Here is a 16,842-nt window from a genome sequence, read left to right on the forward strand (position 1 = left end):
TTTATTTCATCAGAGACATTTTATTTCCATGACTTGCTATTCAAACTAAATTAATTCTACATAAATCTTTCATGTATCGCATGCTCTGTCCAGCGGTAAGATACGTCATGATCATGACACTACATTTTCTCCTAATCCCGACCCAGACTCCTCCTCGCATTTTCCCCAGTAATTGCCGACATTGGCTGGTTTGCACTGATATCCCTCGATGCAGCCACAATGATAAATATCAGCCTGAAAAAAGAACGAAAAGAAAAGACAAAGGTACTGAAAAGATGCAGGGGTGGTGAACAATTAAAACACTCAGAAGGTCCTGTCTAAGTTTTCCATCTGCCAGCATTAGTATGGCAGACGTCATCCATTTTCTCTCCGAGGACATACTAGTTATACAATGCTTTCGAGTGGTATACCGTGGAACAACTGTTGCATTAAAAAAATAAGAAATATTGCTATATCTTGCTGATTTCGCTATGCAAGAACACAGGCAAAAGACAATTTAACGGTTGCTTTTTCTGGGGCACCGGTATTGTGACTCATATACGAGAAGCCTCTTTAATACTCTTTAGAGGGCCAAAATAAAAAATGCTTTGCCATTATCAATTACGTCCTCCCCTAGTCTATCCACCTTCAAATGAAAGCTTCTTGATTTCCTCAAATCTAAATACAATGTCTTTACTAGTCTTACAGTCCTAACATATCTCCGAGGACACCTCTCAGTATAAGCCCGGGGGTTTCTTGAGGTCTCCTCGCCACTTCATACTTCTTCTTTTACTATTATTATTCACTGAAAACTTAGATCTTAGACTAGATCTTAAACTAGATCTTAGTCTATTATTCACTGTAACTTTCTATGAATGTATGTCGTGGTGAATAAATAAATAAATAAATAAATAAATAAATAAGTAAATAAATAAATAAAGCTAATCAAATCCCTGGAATTGTGTTATACAATGATCCAGTTTTTAATGATAAGTATTACCCCTTTCAGAGGACAGTATTCTCCTTCCTTTTTGCGCGGTTTACACTGGCGGCCGGAGCAACAGTGTGTCTTCGAATTCTGGCAGCTGCTGTCGCTGGAACAATAACACTTGCCCCAGTAGTAATGGTTATAATATCTTATGCACTCAGAACCCGCCACACAGCCACAGTGGTAACCATCGGGCTGCAAAAGAAGTGGGTATTAAAGGGGCAGTTTCGCCTATTTTTACAGTAACTACAGTTTAAAAAAAAATCGTATTTGTATCGACGGAAACGTTAAATTAATGGTAGACGTATTCTTGTTAAATCGGTGACACAGGCATACTCGGAAAAAGAAAATTCGAGTACTCCCAACAGAACACAAACCTATGACCTTCCGATTACTAGTTCGGCTGCTCTACCATATTGAGCTACAGGAGACTCGTGGGAGCTAAGGCCATTAACTAGGTTTCTATGTATACTGCTAGGATTGGAATGTCAGTGGGTATAAATTGTGAAAGAAATGTGATGGTATGTTTTAAGCCTGGTGAACAAATCACAGATCGATTTTTTTTTTCAGTCATTGATGCACAGTACAAGTGCTCAGAAACTACCTTTATCTTCGGCTGAGGTTGACCAGGTTGAAAATGGATTGCAAGTTCAAAAATTTGGCCAATATTTCGAGTCCTTCTTGTGTAGTTTGAAGAAATCATAAAAACGTATTATAGTTTGTTCTTCCTTGAAGAAGAGTATCTCGGTATGAAACTGGCCTGTTCCACTTTACCACATTAAACTTGATCATGTTGAGAAGCTCAGTCCAATAATGGGCCTCCCCTCCCCACCCCATCCTTCCCTTTCCTTCCTCCCTCCTTGAAATTCCAGGGCTTATATTCGAAATTAACGCGGTTATGTATTGTTTTTATACTTCGTGTATGGTGGTCATGAAAATGAGTACACAAAACAATGGCAAATACGTTCTCAAAATTGTACTTTACCCTCATAGGACACCAGTCTCCCAGTTTCTTGAGATTCCTGCACAGGCCACCAGCCTGTTGCGGGTGACGCTTGGAACAACACTGTGACGCAGCACAGCTACTATGTGAAGTACAGTAACCAGCTACTGGCTTACATACGCCATTGACACATTGGTGACCCTGTGTGCATTGACTGTGATAGTAGCATTGCCTCTTCCGGCAGAAGCCGTTCACGCATATTTGGTCACGTGAGCAGTGGTAATTATGACTGCAGCGGCGTTGCCCCACTCTGCAAATGCGCCACCTATAATCGCAGTACCACCCCTGGGGACAGTGTGCGTGGTGACTGCAGGCTCGTTGAGAACTGGACAAGCAACAGTAGTTTCGGCAGTAATACCCTTGTGGGCAGTGGTATGCATTGTAGCAACGCCTCTGAGAGTGAAGCAAATCAATTAAAAATTCAACCAATTACTGATTGTGTTCGGCCGATTGTTCTTGTATTCTAGATTATGCTACTACTATATTAGGAAGTTCTGTATATCAATTGGTTGAAATATTCTTTAAATCAACAGATTAAACATGTTAATTTAAAATTCTTTGTTAAGTTTATTTATTTACAATTTCTACTTTTCTTCGTATCATTAGCAATTCTAATTTTTGTTACCTTTAAATAGAGAGTCATTTAGCTTTGTAATTTAACTGAAGATGGCTTATGCATGTTCAAGCCGAAACATGACTCATTTTAAACTCAAAAGCGTTGTGATTTTTATTAGAATCATTTCTTATCCCCTGCTACCGAGATCATTTGGTAATTACTGATCTAAGAGAAATCGTGTCCCCAGTTATCTAGATTCCCAGCCATGCAAAATCTAGTGCTCCAGAAATTCCTCATAATTAACATCAGATTTTACCAAAACGTGGCAAGGTGGGCTACATCTAGCAGGGCGTTTGGAATTATTCTGGTACACGAAAAAGAGGAATCAAATTTGACTATAAGTCAGAATCATTTACTGGAATGTTGCGGCGAAAATCGAATTTGTTGATACAAATAAATGAATGAGACCAAACACAACATCATGAGTTCTTATTAAGCGTCTGTTGAAATATTATCAGCAAGACAGTAGGTGCGACAACAATGGTCGGCTGCGGGGAAACTCAGCGCCGTTTTCGGAAGGCGATGCTTTTATGGTGATTCCGCTACGGGGAAACTAACGACGTTTTCGGAAAGCAAAGCTTTTCTTGGTAATACGCCCACAGTTATAGCCTCCCACGCAAACGTGGAGAGGAAACGCGTGACGAACCCCTAAAGGCGTCTGCGTGGGAGGCTTCCACAGTTATTGACGAATGCGGCTTTTGTCTTGTGGATAGTCTTTCAACAGCTCAAGATGCTCTGTTTAGTCTTGAATCAACACCTTTTTGTTTGACTTGTGGCTTTTCTTATGGTACAGCTTTTGATGACTTGTTGTTCTTTTTAGTATTTACAGATTTCAATATAATACCCTTTTTTTGCTTGATAATGACGTCAAGGTAACGTCCAACCATTGTAAATCTTAAAATGATTTTAAGTAATGCCGTTTTTTCCTCAATTTCTTATAGCCAAATGTATTTCTAACTTCACTTCTTCTTCTGATATATATGTTTACGGCAAATTTAGATGAAAGCTGTGATTATAACTCGAAAGTAATTTTCTTTCTGTCTCCGAGCTGGTCAAAGAAATACCGACCCTGACGTTTCCTAGCAACTCATAATTCGAAACTGTCGTTGACCGAGGATTCAAACCTCCCTCTAATGTAGTGATCGAAAATGTTTTTAATCTAACTCATGAATTTGCACTAGCAAGTCTTTGTAAAGCCGTGAATGCCATTCATTCAAAATAACCTTATGTAACCATTTGAACACACGTTAAGAAAACCTTTCGTTAATGAATTGTATCCAATACGTAAAGAAATCCTTTTGTTTGGCTTGTCATTGACAGTACTTTCAAGTGACAAGTTTTCCCGTGTGAACTTCTCAGCTAAATCCCACATTTGCTTCTCTCCTTCTTTTGCTCCATAACAAAACGCATTTGTCGTGGCCCTAGCTATCTTCTAATTCCTCCGTTTTTTCAGAAATATTTCAAGAATAAGGTCCTTAGTATTTTGTCGGTCAAAACTGATGTTAAAATTGCTCTTTCTTCTCGAGTATGTTTTTTGTTTGTTTTTCAAAAAAGCCTACTAATTATCTCTCACAACTGCGATTCCAAAAACGTTCGCAAGAGCGCCACCTTAAGTAATTCGTCACACATAAGGATATATAATCGTGTCATAAAGTTACTCTACTTCAAGAAAAATGCATGTTCGGAAACGCTATGTTAACGACTTTTTTCAATCTCCAATGTTAGTTACTGTAATCCAAAGTAAGACCATGTCAATTGTAGGTTCGGTTAGGTACATGCAAAAATATTACTTCAGTATCTGACACTTGTATAAAAAAGATACCTTTGTCCGACAATATCATTTTCCACTGACAAAATAGAGAAATCAAGAACCGAACCTCGACAACAACGCCAACGAAACTTCGTCGGAAAATACAAATTCACGTTATTTGAGCTGCTCGGTGATTATTTCAAGCCGTTCATCTTGCCCATTGTGGGGAAACTTCTCAAGAATTAAATCCGTAGGAACAGCATTCTTGAATAAAAGTACATTAAAAACGTGAACAATGAAACGTTTATCTTCCTTGTCATTTCCCGTTCGTGTTTTGAAGAGCATAGCAAGGAAACAAACCAAAATGTTCAATAAATGGACAAAGTAGCTGTATTTACTCACAAGAACTTAACTGTGGCGTTTTCGTTGCCCTCGCCGTCGTTGTTGCCCGCTCGCTAACGTCGGCTTCCATACAATAGCAAATTATACACGTCAATACTCACAGTACGGCCGTTATTCACCGGTAAAATTTTGTCTTTATATTTCAATTGAAAAATATAATTATATCCTTGAATACGGAAGACCAATCGATAACAATTAAAAATACACGTTTCTGGTAATTTTGTGATACTTTTCTGATACATTTCAATGTTTCGGTTTAAATAAACTACCCCATAAGCTTGCAGCTTTGACTATGATCGTGTTGAAATAAAAGTACATCTGGCTTATTCTATCTATTTTTGTTCAGTAATAGCTATAGTTAACGCTATGGGTCAAACTTAATACTTTTTTTGCGTTTTTTCGACTCTCCTAGAGATTGTAACTTACAGAGCACCAATGCGTTCTCTTCACGTTTGTCTCCTGCGAGGTCCTCTCAAGTGAAGCATCTTGGGCCTCAATGAATGGCTCTGAATTAACACTTGCAAGGAAAGCAAAGGCGACCACAACAAGGGCCACGAAAGCTGATGACTCCATTTTGTTGGTGTCTGTGCTCCAATTCCCGCTAGGGCTAACTTTTTAACGCCACGAAATGTTTGTTTGTTTACTCACGGCAAGTGTCACAAGATACCGAAAATTAAAGTAATGTCAAATGGCTTTGTGGCAATGTTTCCCTTCTTGTGTAAACTAATTTTCGATCTACCATTTAAGTTGGTAAATTAGACTAAGAGTGGGATAGTCTGAACCCATGGGAAAGTAGATACATGCAAATGAATTGGAGCTTTTTAATAATATTAGGGAGCTTAAGCACGACGACGGCAACGGCAACGAAAACTTCAACCGAAAACATATCTTTATTTTATTTGTGCATTTCAACTCGCTCAACTTTTACAAAAATGACGAAACTATCCAGGAACCAAATTGGTAGAAGCGGCTTACAAGTTAAGAAAAAAAATGAAAAATTCACCGTCGTGCGTTCACGTTCTCCACAAAACCTTAAATGTGGTCATTTCATGTTGTTGTTTTGCAGAGGACGACAAAGAAATGTGCCAAAATGTAAAACGCAAGTGTAGAGCGATTGTTTTTGCTCGTTAAACCTATTGTTTTACGGCGTTGTCGTTGCTGTCGCCATCGTCGTTGCTCACGCTCCCAATGTCCGGCCTTAAACCTTTTTCAAGACAAAAATGTTAACCTTAATGCAAATCATTTCTATCGTAATTTAATATGAAACTTTTCAGAAATTTTTTATGGTGCACAAACTGACGGCTTTGGGAGATTTTCCATCAAGTGGGACGTAAAAATCTTGTTTATTTCATTTAGTCAACTGAATACAGTTTGCTTATGTCAAAGCAAAGCCCACATTTACCGTGTATAACTTTTTAAACAGCTTTCTTTTCCTTAGAATAAAAATCGGCTTTATAGTATTTCAAACTCGTGAAATTGGGAGAGCAAATTTCCTTGACTTGACTTAAAGACTCTAGTTTGAATCGTTTGAATCAAGTGAAACACTTTTTAAGGCTTCAAACTTTTGAACAATTTTAACATTTTCAGTCTGTTTCTAAATTAACTCTTTCGTCAATACAACCCTAATGATGATAGATGCCACCTTGCTTGTGTTGTATTGTCTCGCAAAATTGCAATCGTACATAAGCTTCTGCTTGTTTTGTTAAGTTCTTTCAGTAATTTCTACTTACAGTTTAGTCCTGTTTATCTAATGAAATCTAAGGTGAAAAGTAAAATGTTCTGAATATTTTTAATGACTGTCCGGAGGCACCAAACGGTTAATTTCAGTGGACTGTTCGGAAGTCATTACAATGCGGACACTCGAGCCGTGAACAGTCAAGCTTTTCTCCGCCTTTTTTTTTTTTCAAACGCTGTCCAATTAGAAACTCCCTTGAAAACAATGAATCCGACCTTTTTTAACAACATTGAATCAGAAAAAAGATGTAAAGTTCTTTGCGAGTGATAAATTTTCTTTAGTCTGTTTATATTGCAGAGAGAGAAAAAGTCCAAAAAAGCCGTTCACGGTTCCAGTGTCCGCACTGTAATTGCCTCAGAAAATCAGATTCAGTCTTAAGGAAAATCAAAAGTTTTCTTCGGCAAAATATCTCCTCGAAATTGTATAGCACTGGAAAACTAATTTCTTGCCTTTTCGAGGACGCAAATTTGTCGTTAACAATGGAAAAACAGGTTACCTAGCATTTTCGTAAACCCAACAACAGCTAGTAAATTTGGAGAATAAGATTCCTTTTTCGATTACTAAAACTTTCTGTGACTAAAAAATTTCAGCTAAAGCATCTGCTGAACAAATCACACTGTATTAGCTAACGGCGTGCAAAATGCCTTTAAAAGGCCATCAAACGACCTCGTTAAGTTCTCGATAGGTCTTCCTGGGTTTCTGGGGGGAATCTTACCATTATGCTGCATCATGGAGTTAATTAATCTCAGCTATTTTGCCTCTTGCAACCGTAGATAATTAGCCTTAGTTGTTAATTAACTACTTTAAGACTGAGAGCAAATAACTCTAAAGTAGTGTTACTAATGAAATTTCGTTTTCACACTCCGGAACTTAAACATAAGTAACGACAACGGCGATGGCAACGAAAGCGTCACTTAAAAAATAACTTCAAATTATTTGTGCTACTCGACTCATCCAACTTGTGCAAAAACAGCGACTGAACTAATCTACCTAGAAACTATTTGCAGGCGTGGCGTTCGAGTTAAAAAAGAGTGAAAAATTCACCGTCGTGTGCTCACGTTCTACACAAAATCTTGAGTCACTGTTTGGTCATTTCACGTTGTTGTTTTGCAGCGAAAGGCGAAGAAATGTACCAAAATTGAAAACGCACGTACAGGGCAATTGTTTTTCGCTATTAAAAATATTGTTTATTTGTGGCGTTGTCGTTGCCGTCGCCGTCTTTGTCACAACGGAAGCACACATGATGCACACGATTTTGAACGCAGAAGCCAACTGAAATTTTTATCATTTTAACAGGCGTTCAAATGGATGGACAATCGACATTGTGGCTGGTTGGCAAAACGCAGGAACTGTCTCAGCTTACAGATGAGTTTCAGGGACTTAGTGCAAGAGAGAGTATTAAAAATAATTAGATTTTCAAGGGGCAGTGTAGAATCAGCTGTATAAACATCCGTTGCAATTTCGTAGAAAAAAATGTCCGACAACTGCCAGACGTCTATTGTATTGTATCTTGTAGAAGATGAATAGTTGAAACGTAAATTTAAAACTTAAACACCGGATACCAACGTCTTTTGCTTGTAAACCAATTTTTGTTACATAAACTATTGTATCGTAATTAAATGCATTATATTATACTTAATTCCACAGACTATAGGTAGGTCGCGTGTACAGAACAATATATGGCAAGCTTACTTCTAACTTCGGGTCGCAATAAAATAATCATATTTATGAAATTTAAATTTTGCAAAGTAGGACACACGGAAGAAACTAGATTGCTTCAGTAACATTTACAGTCAACTCTCTTGATTGCGAACACCCTTGGGACCGCGAGTTAGTGTTCTTAATAGCGAGAGTCCGTAAAAGCGGGAGTTTATTTCATCTCTGACGATTGAGTGACATGGGAACAAATAAGTCAGAAAGGAATATTCTAACGGGTTGTTACAGAGGGTTGCGTGTTGTCATGGGATGCTACGGGACTATTTAGCTGTTTGACGGGAGATTCTTGTCATTTTACGTCAGTCAGTCGTCTTGTTTGCTTTTTTCTTTTTTTTTTTTCGCTAAAGTTTTGGTTTAAGTAGGTTTTCAAGCGTAATTTAGTCACCGTTTTTTGTTTTTGTACCCTTTCCTTGGGGTCCAGTGCCACTGCAATAGATAGGGAATGTGTTTCCATGATTTTTTTTTTTTTTGGGGGGGGGGGGGGGGCGCACTTCTTAAGGATAGGATAGGATAGGATAACTTTATTTATACACGGGTTTTCCATCAGCTACTTAGATTATCATTATCAACTATCTATCTACCTAACTAGGATTATAAAAGCTAAAAATAATAAACCAAAGCTAAACAATAAATGCTGCTTTTCTTGGGGGCCGTGTTTAAAAATCTTACTTATAACTGTGGCGTCTCAATTTAGTCTTAAAATCATTCAAGGAAGTTGCTTGCCGTAAAGCTATTGGCAAACTGTTCCACAACTGAGCTCCACTGTATGAGAAACTTTTCTTTAAATAATCAGTGCGCGGTTGTGGAAGAGTTAGCGTGTTTTCAGTATTCCTTAAATGATAAGAATTCAAATTATCGCGAAAAACAAAGTTTGATCTTAAATATTCAGGTGTCATCCCATTTAAAGTTTTATACATCATAATTGAATTTTTATCCAATCTTTGATGACAGAGTTTTCGCCACCCTAGTGCCCGGAACAAATCATCCAAGCTGCTATCATATCCAGCGGACATCAAAATGCGGGCTGCGCGATTTTGAAGCTTTTGAAGCGTATCAGAAAGGCCTTTGTCACAATTTCCCCACACCTCATTACAAAAATCAATAATAATAATAATAACAATAATAATAATAATAATAATAATAATAATAATAATAATAACCTTTATTTACCCTCGGCAGTGTTTATAGCACAAGTGCTAGTGGGGCCGAACATTAAACCTCGTAAAGCAATAATACAAATTGAAAATAACGTGGTTAAAAATCCCAACTGGCAAGAGGCAGACCAGCTGGCTATTTACAGGCGCGTCCGAGGAGTTGAACTTGGGGCTACCGAGAAACAACTCCAGGTAGTGGTCAGAGCGGGACTTGAACCCGGGACCACCGGATTTCAAGTCCAGCGCCCTAACCACTCGACCACGCTCCCTCCTATAAATCAAAGTGAGGTGGTGGTGTTTTAGAGGTCTTTCGTATCTGGCGTGGTAAAATTCTTAGCTTTTAAGAGGGAATGTCTACTAAGACCGAGCGAAATCATAAAAAAGTGGCACATGATGGAAAAATCAAAACTCTGCAAATTCCGTCCAGAGATACTCCATACTAGTTTAAAAAACGTGGTGGGATTTTTTTCCTGAAATATATTTTTTAAACCGGAAAAAATTGAAAAAACAGTGACGGCCCCTCGTGGTGTGAAAAACACCCGAAATAAACATGGTTCGCACCTTCTCGTAAACTTCGTTCTGTTCAATTCGCATCAAAGAAAACCCAGTTTTCTTCTTGAAAATTTGCTTTTGAAATGTTTATTAAGTATCTGAGTCCAAAAATACTCCAGTGGATGAATATTCCTGGTCATGAGGAGCCACAAAAAGTCTCAAAAATTCGCTTCCTCCAAATTCTGAATTTGGCGCACTTTTTTTTAATAGAAAATTTCGCGATCCGGTAAAACACTAAAACCCTTCAAATTTACAATTATAGATTGAGGAAGTATCGCTCTAAAACCAGGTTTAAAAAATAGCTTCGGGCTTTTTACCAGCGCCGAGCATTAGAGGTCTCAAAATCACGAAAATCGCAATATCAACGTGTAAACAAACTGCACACGACTGCAACCAAACTAAGAGAAACTATTGAAATTTCATGTAGTTTACCTCGGCATTCGGCTTTAAACCACCAGTGAAAGGTCATGTTTCGCTAACTGCAATAAAGCATTGTCTAAATAAGATATTTGGTTGTGTTTGTATCCTTTCATTATTGTATAGCCATCTTGATGTGTGAAGTCAACAAGATAAATTATCATCACTTATTGCGATGGAGCGACAATAAACTCAAATGACTTACCATCGGACCACTTCTTTTCGACTTGAAGATCGTTTAAAATGGAGATGAGTTTGATTTTCTTTGAATTTCGAAACGATTTTTTTGTTTCGAGCTGTCGTTTCGAGATCCGTTCGCAGGATTTACTTGAAGCGAAAGCGCTCGTGGATTACTGTTCGACTCTGTTTATGGCATAAGTCACGCAATAAAATGTCACGCTTTTTTAATTCACGTGACGTTAGGTTTGACTATGTTGGGTGAAAAACACACGGGAAACGTGTGTCCTGACATGCTGAAAACAAAAAACAAATTAAAAACAATGAAATCTTTACCAAAGTGTGGACAGGACCGATGATTTATAGCCGAATGTTTTTAACATCTATACACACCAAAAGGACTGAGCCACAAAGCAAACCTTCCTAAAGTATGTTACTCTGCATTTTAATGAGGTGAAACCTTGGGGAACACTTTTCTTGTTAGAACCACTAAGTATTAACGCCTTGGTTTTCGCCTTCGTGCAAAAGTCACTACGGTCTCATCCCTGACTGTTCTCTTGGGGATGGGACACAACAATGTTATCAGCCAGAAAAAATCACTCCTCACTGCTGTCTTGCGCATCCTTGACAAAGAGAATGCAGTTTGTCGATGTATGGCTTTTTCCATTGAATTGTTACAGGTGAGAGGTCAATGCCAAAGGAAATACAAATTTCCTAATGGTAAATGAAAAATAGGGGTTGGGCGGGGATGGGGTGAGCGCGTGCTCATTTTCCCGAACAGCGGCGCGTTATCGTCTTTTGATTCATCATTTACCAGTGCTTTCTTCGAGGCAACGTGCAAGAAGAAACCTGCTGTTAAGGTTGCTAGCTACTTCAGCACACATCAATCATTGATCTTGAACTGGATCATTTGTCACAGCAATACATTGTAATAAATTAAATAATGGTTTGTTTCACGATGTAGTTACTCAAGTTGTAGATCGCGACGTTTCGACTGCTTCTGCTAGTCTTCATCAGGCAATGAGGTCGACCGGATCACACTTCAGTATTTATGTCACCAAGGTCTGATCCTGCAAGTGTCGCATACAGGGTCTGCTTTACTTCCGGTTTGCTGTCAAATAGGACTTCTGAACTAGAACCGAGTCCTTCGTAACGCACTTGACTTGAGTATCCATACCATATCTAGTCTGTTGCTCTCTTACTGACTATGCTGACCACCGGTAACAGCGTGGTTTGTCCCGCAAGCTTCTCCGCATAGTCGACTGAAGCTCTGTCAAAGGACTTCTCGTCTCGCGCTCTAGGGAGAGCTGGTGTCGGCCATATGACAACCGCTTCCATCACGTCTAGCTGTCATATGACGTCATCATACCCCGTTGCGGACCCCAGAGGAGACATGCTTGAACGTACGATCTCTCCTCGGAGTCTCATAGCCGACATTGCCATGCTTTTTGTACTTGTGAAGTTATGGAAGGGGATTCTCTGCCCCTCTCCGTCTCCAGAAGACAAAAAAGAAAAAAAAAGGAGTTCTAGATAGGATTTGAGCTATGTTGACATGCGAAGGAGTATACCATGTTTACTGAATCGCACACTTTGGTTTTCGGACAACCAAAACTGATAACTCTTCAGGTCGCTCTAGGACGTCGACCCTTGCAGCATCTTGGTTGATAGAGCGCCGGCATGTGGGCCTTCCATGACGATGTAAAGATGTTTGCCTTTGCTTGCTTCACAGTCAATGCAAACTCCTCTTTAAATCCGTTTAGCACATCAACAGTGTGCTGCGACATCAGAATGTTTATCACTAGAGAGCTCGCGACGCAGCGTGTCTGGTGAACGTATTGCGCGAGACAGGGCGCCTGACTCATGTGGTGTCATTTCTTGGCATGTACCTGACAGGAGCCACTCCTTGTCCACCATCAAAGTTCGTCCGCTCGCATTTTCCGATGAGCGTTTTAGCTGAGACCTAATAGCGCTGACGTCTGTAGGTGCCAAGTGCGAATTTAGTGCGTCTATAGGCCTAAATGTAGCTCCTGATGTGATATAATAAAGTTACTTTATGTTCCAAATCTGAACTGTGCAAAAGGACAAGCCAAAGGGGCTCCTATATGTTTTTGCGGCCGAGCCTTTCACACCTAAATTTTAACTCTTACTATCGTTTCACACATACTGTGTACTATGAGTAGAAACCCCCCCCCCCCCCCCCCATCCCCCCAATCCCCTCGGGCTCGATCCAATGCTTGCAGTTTCTGGTACTGTTTTTGGTGTCGCCTCGGTAGCTTTCGCAATAGGCCCGCGGTCACGGCATATACCTATGCAAAAGATTGCTAAGCTCACTTATTGATTTATGTAGTGATTAGTTTAAAGTTCAAAACACCAGCGACGAAAAAGACAAATGCTAGTCACGTTTGGGTTATACTCCCAAGCAGCCGCTTTTAGGGGAGCAGGTAATACGATGTCCCCTAAAATGACGACTGCGTGGGTCCAGGCTACGTTTGGATTGCACTGTTTCCAAACTAAATTGGCCCATTGTTCGTAAATCAGTTACAGAGGAGGCCAGCGTTTATGACAAAATTAAGGTGTACTTACCAATTCAATAGCCCAATGGAATCAGTACACCGGTTTGTCGCAATAAAGCTATGGACTCTGACTTGCCTATTTCACGGTCTGCTATTCTCACCTTGTCAGTATTGCAGTATGTTAAGAGAGCCCATGCGGATCTCGTCATCGGTTAGCACCTCTGCACCGGCCAATTTCGCACTGAGATGGGACAGGTTAGACTTTTTCAAAGTCCGTTTTCGTGGGAGCTCGGCTCACGACTCCGTCGCCTTGTTGGTCACTCTTTCGGTGCATAAGAAGTCGACTTGTGGCAAGTCTATAATGGTTTACACAGAAATGTAGCGGAAGAAAGAATCACGCGCGCGCTAAGATAAGCTCAACATCACTTATTCGAATACTGCTAGTGTTGTCCCGAAACGTGTTTGTTTTGTGAAATTTCACGAGGTATGCATTAAAGGGCCCTAGCCAGCCACGCCTTTGTTTTTGTTTATATGCGAGAGTTTGGCTATTATATTTTACTCGGAGCATGTCGAAATGAACGAAATCACTGTGAAACTACTAAAGATAATGAAACATACTTTCGGGAACACAAAGCAATAAGATTTAGCTTCACCATGCAATATCAATAATTTTGATGGCATCGAAAATGGCGGAGGCTGACTAGGGTCCTTTAAGTTTGTTGTTGTCTTAACGGTTTTGCACTAGAGTTGCACCAAAGAAAGATTTGAACGGTTTACTAAAACACTTTTTTTCTGTTTGACCACCTTGTCAGATAATTGAAGCATCCGCAAATCCCACAAGCTGATTTCACCCGGTCACGACCGAAATGGCCGTTAGGATGATTGAAATTATCAGAAAATTCTTTAAACGCAGCGTAAATACAAAAATCTACAAGTGTTTTATAACATAGAAATTTTGTATATTTGGTAATTGTTCTAGCATCATCATTGTGTGTCCATCGGGTGCGTGACGATATTTCAATCAGAACAACGGCGGTGTTTATAAGAACACAACAGATCATTGTAAGTAAAATAAACACATTAAAAAAAAAGTGCTACAGATCAGTGAAAATTAACGATTAAACAGAAAACTGAACTTTTTTAAAGATCTTGTTAACGAAGAATTGATGCACCCAACCATTTTTCAGGTACTGTTATCATCATTGATCACGGAACTCTTTATCTGTCTGTATATCTTTATCTTGTTTATAGCTGTTATTTATGTTGGCAAACCGACACATGCGAAAAGAACGAACGTCATTCTGGTTGAGAAACTAAAAAAGTTCTCGTTAAGTCACAATTTTCTTATATCCCCTTATACCGGTATCTGTTCAATTTCCTCTCGTTAAAACATCATTCAAGCAATTATCCTTGCTCAATAAACCATTCACGCACACGCCATGACCGTCGTGAAATAAACAACCTGAATCGAACATCACTGTTCACGGAGAAATTCAAAAGCCGCGTTAATGCGTGAACAGTCACGTTTGGATGTTCAAATAACTTTAAAGGAACTAGTTTCAGACGCCCTGATGTTTGATTTTTTTTTTTTTTTTTTCGATTTTGGCCATATGTAAGAAAAACCAACACTCCGAAGGAAGCCGTTGCGTGACCGAAACAAGTACAGTCAAAAACAATCGAAGACGGAAGATTATAAAGTCCGGCGGTTTCTGAGATGACTGTGGAGAACTTTAAAATTAGATATTTCTGTAAATATTTTCTTTGAGCCGACAAGGTTTTGTTACCGTCAAAGGATTTTTGCCCCTTCAATTGGCATTTGCCAAGTGACGTGAAGGCGATAGCAGAAGCATTAGTCACTGAAGGAGATCAATTATCAACCCTTCGAGCTATGATGGCTTTGTATGGTGCATTAAGCCAAGAAACTGATACTTAGATGACATCTTATTCAAGGTGAGCTAAATATGAGCTTTCTGTTGATTGGTCCATCGTACTATTGAGGGAAACAAGGAAAAAAATTACAAAAGTCTTTGGTGATTTTGACAAACATGTTTATCGCTTACAGTTGTTGACAGATAATGTTGCAATTATCGGGATTTTGAGAGCGTTAGTTCTCAGCGCTGATAGAAAGCCCGAAACTGATTTTTAAACCTGCTTTTAGAACGGCATTTCGTCAATCAAGAATTCTAAATTTCAAGTGATTCGGTGTTTTACCGGGTAGGGAAACTCTCTCCTGAAAAAGTGCGCCAAATTGAGAATTTCGACTGAGCCAATTTTAGTAACTTTCGGTACCTTCCCCATGACCTTCAAAACTAAAGCAGAGATCTATTATTGGCCTCAAACGATTCGTAAACACTTCAACTGCACATTTCCAAGCTTAAAATGAGGTTTTTTATCTATGCGAATTAAACAGAGCGAAGTTGAGAGAAGGTATGGGACACGTCTATTTTGGGTGCTTTTATAGACACTTGGGCCCGAACACATTTTATTCAATTTTTCTGGGTTTAAAAAAGAATTCCGAGAAATCAAAACCACCACGTTACTAGAACTACCATAGGGTATCCTTAGTCAATTTGTGAACGACTTTCATTTTTTATCATGTGCCACCCCTCGCTCGGTGTTAGTAGACATTCCCTCTTAAGTCAATACATGTATATTTTATTTTTCAAGTGGAATTTGCAATGATTCAGTCAATGTTGTCACATTAGGTCACACTTTTATTGAACTGATACTGATCTGGGCGGGGGGACTTTCATATAAAAGTGACGGGGGTAATCGTCGTACCTTTAAGGGGGTAAAACTCGCAGTTTTAGACCCCTTTGGTTGTTTAAGTCTAAAATAACCTCTGTTAGAGGAATGGCGGTACCTTTTAGGGTATTGAGTTAAAAATATGAGGAGAAGTAAATGTCAGTCAACTGAATTGGTACCTCCAGTAGAAAAAAATTGTTCAGACCACGCCCACAAAAAAAATTCTGGTACCTTTTAGGAGTTCTTTTCAAAATTTCCGATGATCGGACCCTACTTTTATATGGGAGTCTCCGCCCTTCCTCCCCCTCCCCGGAATTCTGACTAGCTTGCACACGAGACTTAAGCGGGGAAATCTTTGCAAATCATTGCAAGCTAGATATAGTTGAATACCCCCGTGTTAAGCGGCCATCCTCGGGGAGATGACAAGTAGCCGCCTAATAGGGTTTCGTTAGAAATTAGTTAAAGGCGTGGTAGAATTATTTGAATACTAACAAACTTGGAAGCTAAGGTCAACTGTTGCACATAATACAGCCTCTTATTCACTTATTATTTTTGAAAACAATATAGGAGAATCGGGAAAGCTAAAAGGCGGCCGCGGCTGTTTAATAGCGGTGACCGTTTAACAGGAGTTTTATTTACAGTATTATACAGACAACAGTTTCGGGACTGGCTTGACTGTAATAAGATTTCCACGCTTTGAAAGCAAACTTTTATAGAGAGTTAACCTTGACTAGACATATCGAGCTGACGGATTCGGAGCATCGAAAGTGGACTTCGAGCAAGTCTACTCTTTGGCCACCAATGCAATAAAATCATGAATGTTCTTTTGTTGTTTGTCAAAGGAAGGAGAATACAATTTGAGGACATTATTTTCGTCCGAAAGTTTACTCGTTTTTTAAGATTAAAGTATGTCGAAATGTTGGGTTACGTTTGCGGGCCACATCAACACTCGGGAAACATCACTTTGGGCGTAACTGATGGCTGTGTGACGATAGGATTGGGAAAACTAACTCATTTAACTCGGTAAAACTTTGCTCGGCAACTCGCTTAGCCTGCGGGAACGGCAATCTCGCTACAAATTCCTGATACTTCGAG

The 16,842-nt window shown here is 39.3% G+C and overlaps 1 protein-coding gene across 1 annotated transcript; it reads right to left on the reverse strand.

Moving 5' to 3' along the window:
* On the reverse strand, nucleotides 1-5,329 carry LOC146457346 (uncharacterized). Its single transcript, XM_085092097.1, has 4 exons — nucleotides 5,165-5,329; nucleotides 1,953-2,363; nucleotides 980-1,162; nucleotides 1-234 (listed from the first exon to the last, which is right to left on the reverse strand). Exons 1-4 carry the CDS (start codon nucleotides 5,309-5,311, stop codon nucleotides 112-114), a joined length of 864 nt encoding a protein of 287 aa, XP_084948223.1. The 5' UTR covers nucleotides 5,312-5,329; the 3' UTR covers nucleotides 1-111.
* Nucleotides 5,330-16,842: the final 11,513 nt, after the last annotated feature.

This window comes from Pavona decussata, unplaced genomic scaffold (assembly GCF_977016875.1).
Source record: "Pavona decussata unplaced genomic scaffold, jaPavDecu1.1 SCAFFOLD_244, whole genome shotgun sequence".
NCBI classification, from domain to species: domain Eukaryota; kingdom Metazoa; phylum Cnidaria; class Anthozoa; order Scleractinia; family Agariciidae; genus Pavona; species Pavona decussata.

Coding starts and splice junctions, on each gene's coding strand:
- LOC146457346 (XM_085092097.1), bottom strand. CDS start 5,311: ATGGAGTCATCAGCTTTCGTGGCCCTTGTTGTGGTCGCCTTTGCTTTC. Junction 2,364..5,164: donor AGAGAACGCATTGGTGCTCT/GTAAGTTACAAT, acceptor CTTCACTCTCAG/AGGCGTTGCTACAATGCATA. Junction 1,163..1,952: donor GAGACTGGTGTCCTATGAGG/GTAAAGTACAAT, acceptor CTTCTTTTGCAG/CCCGATGGTTACCACTGTGG.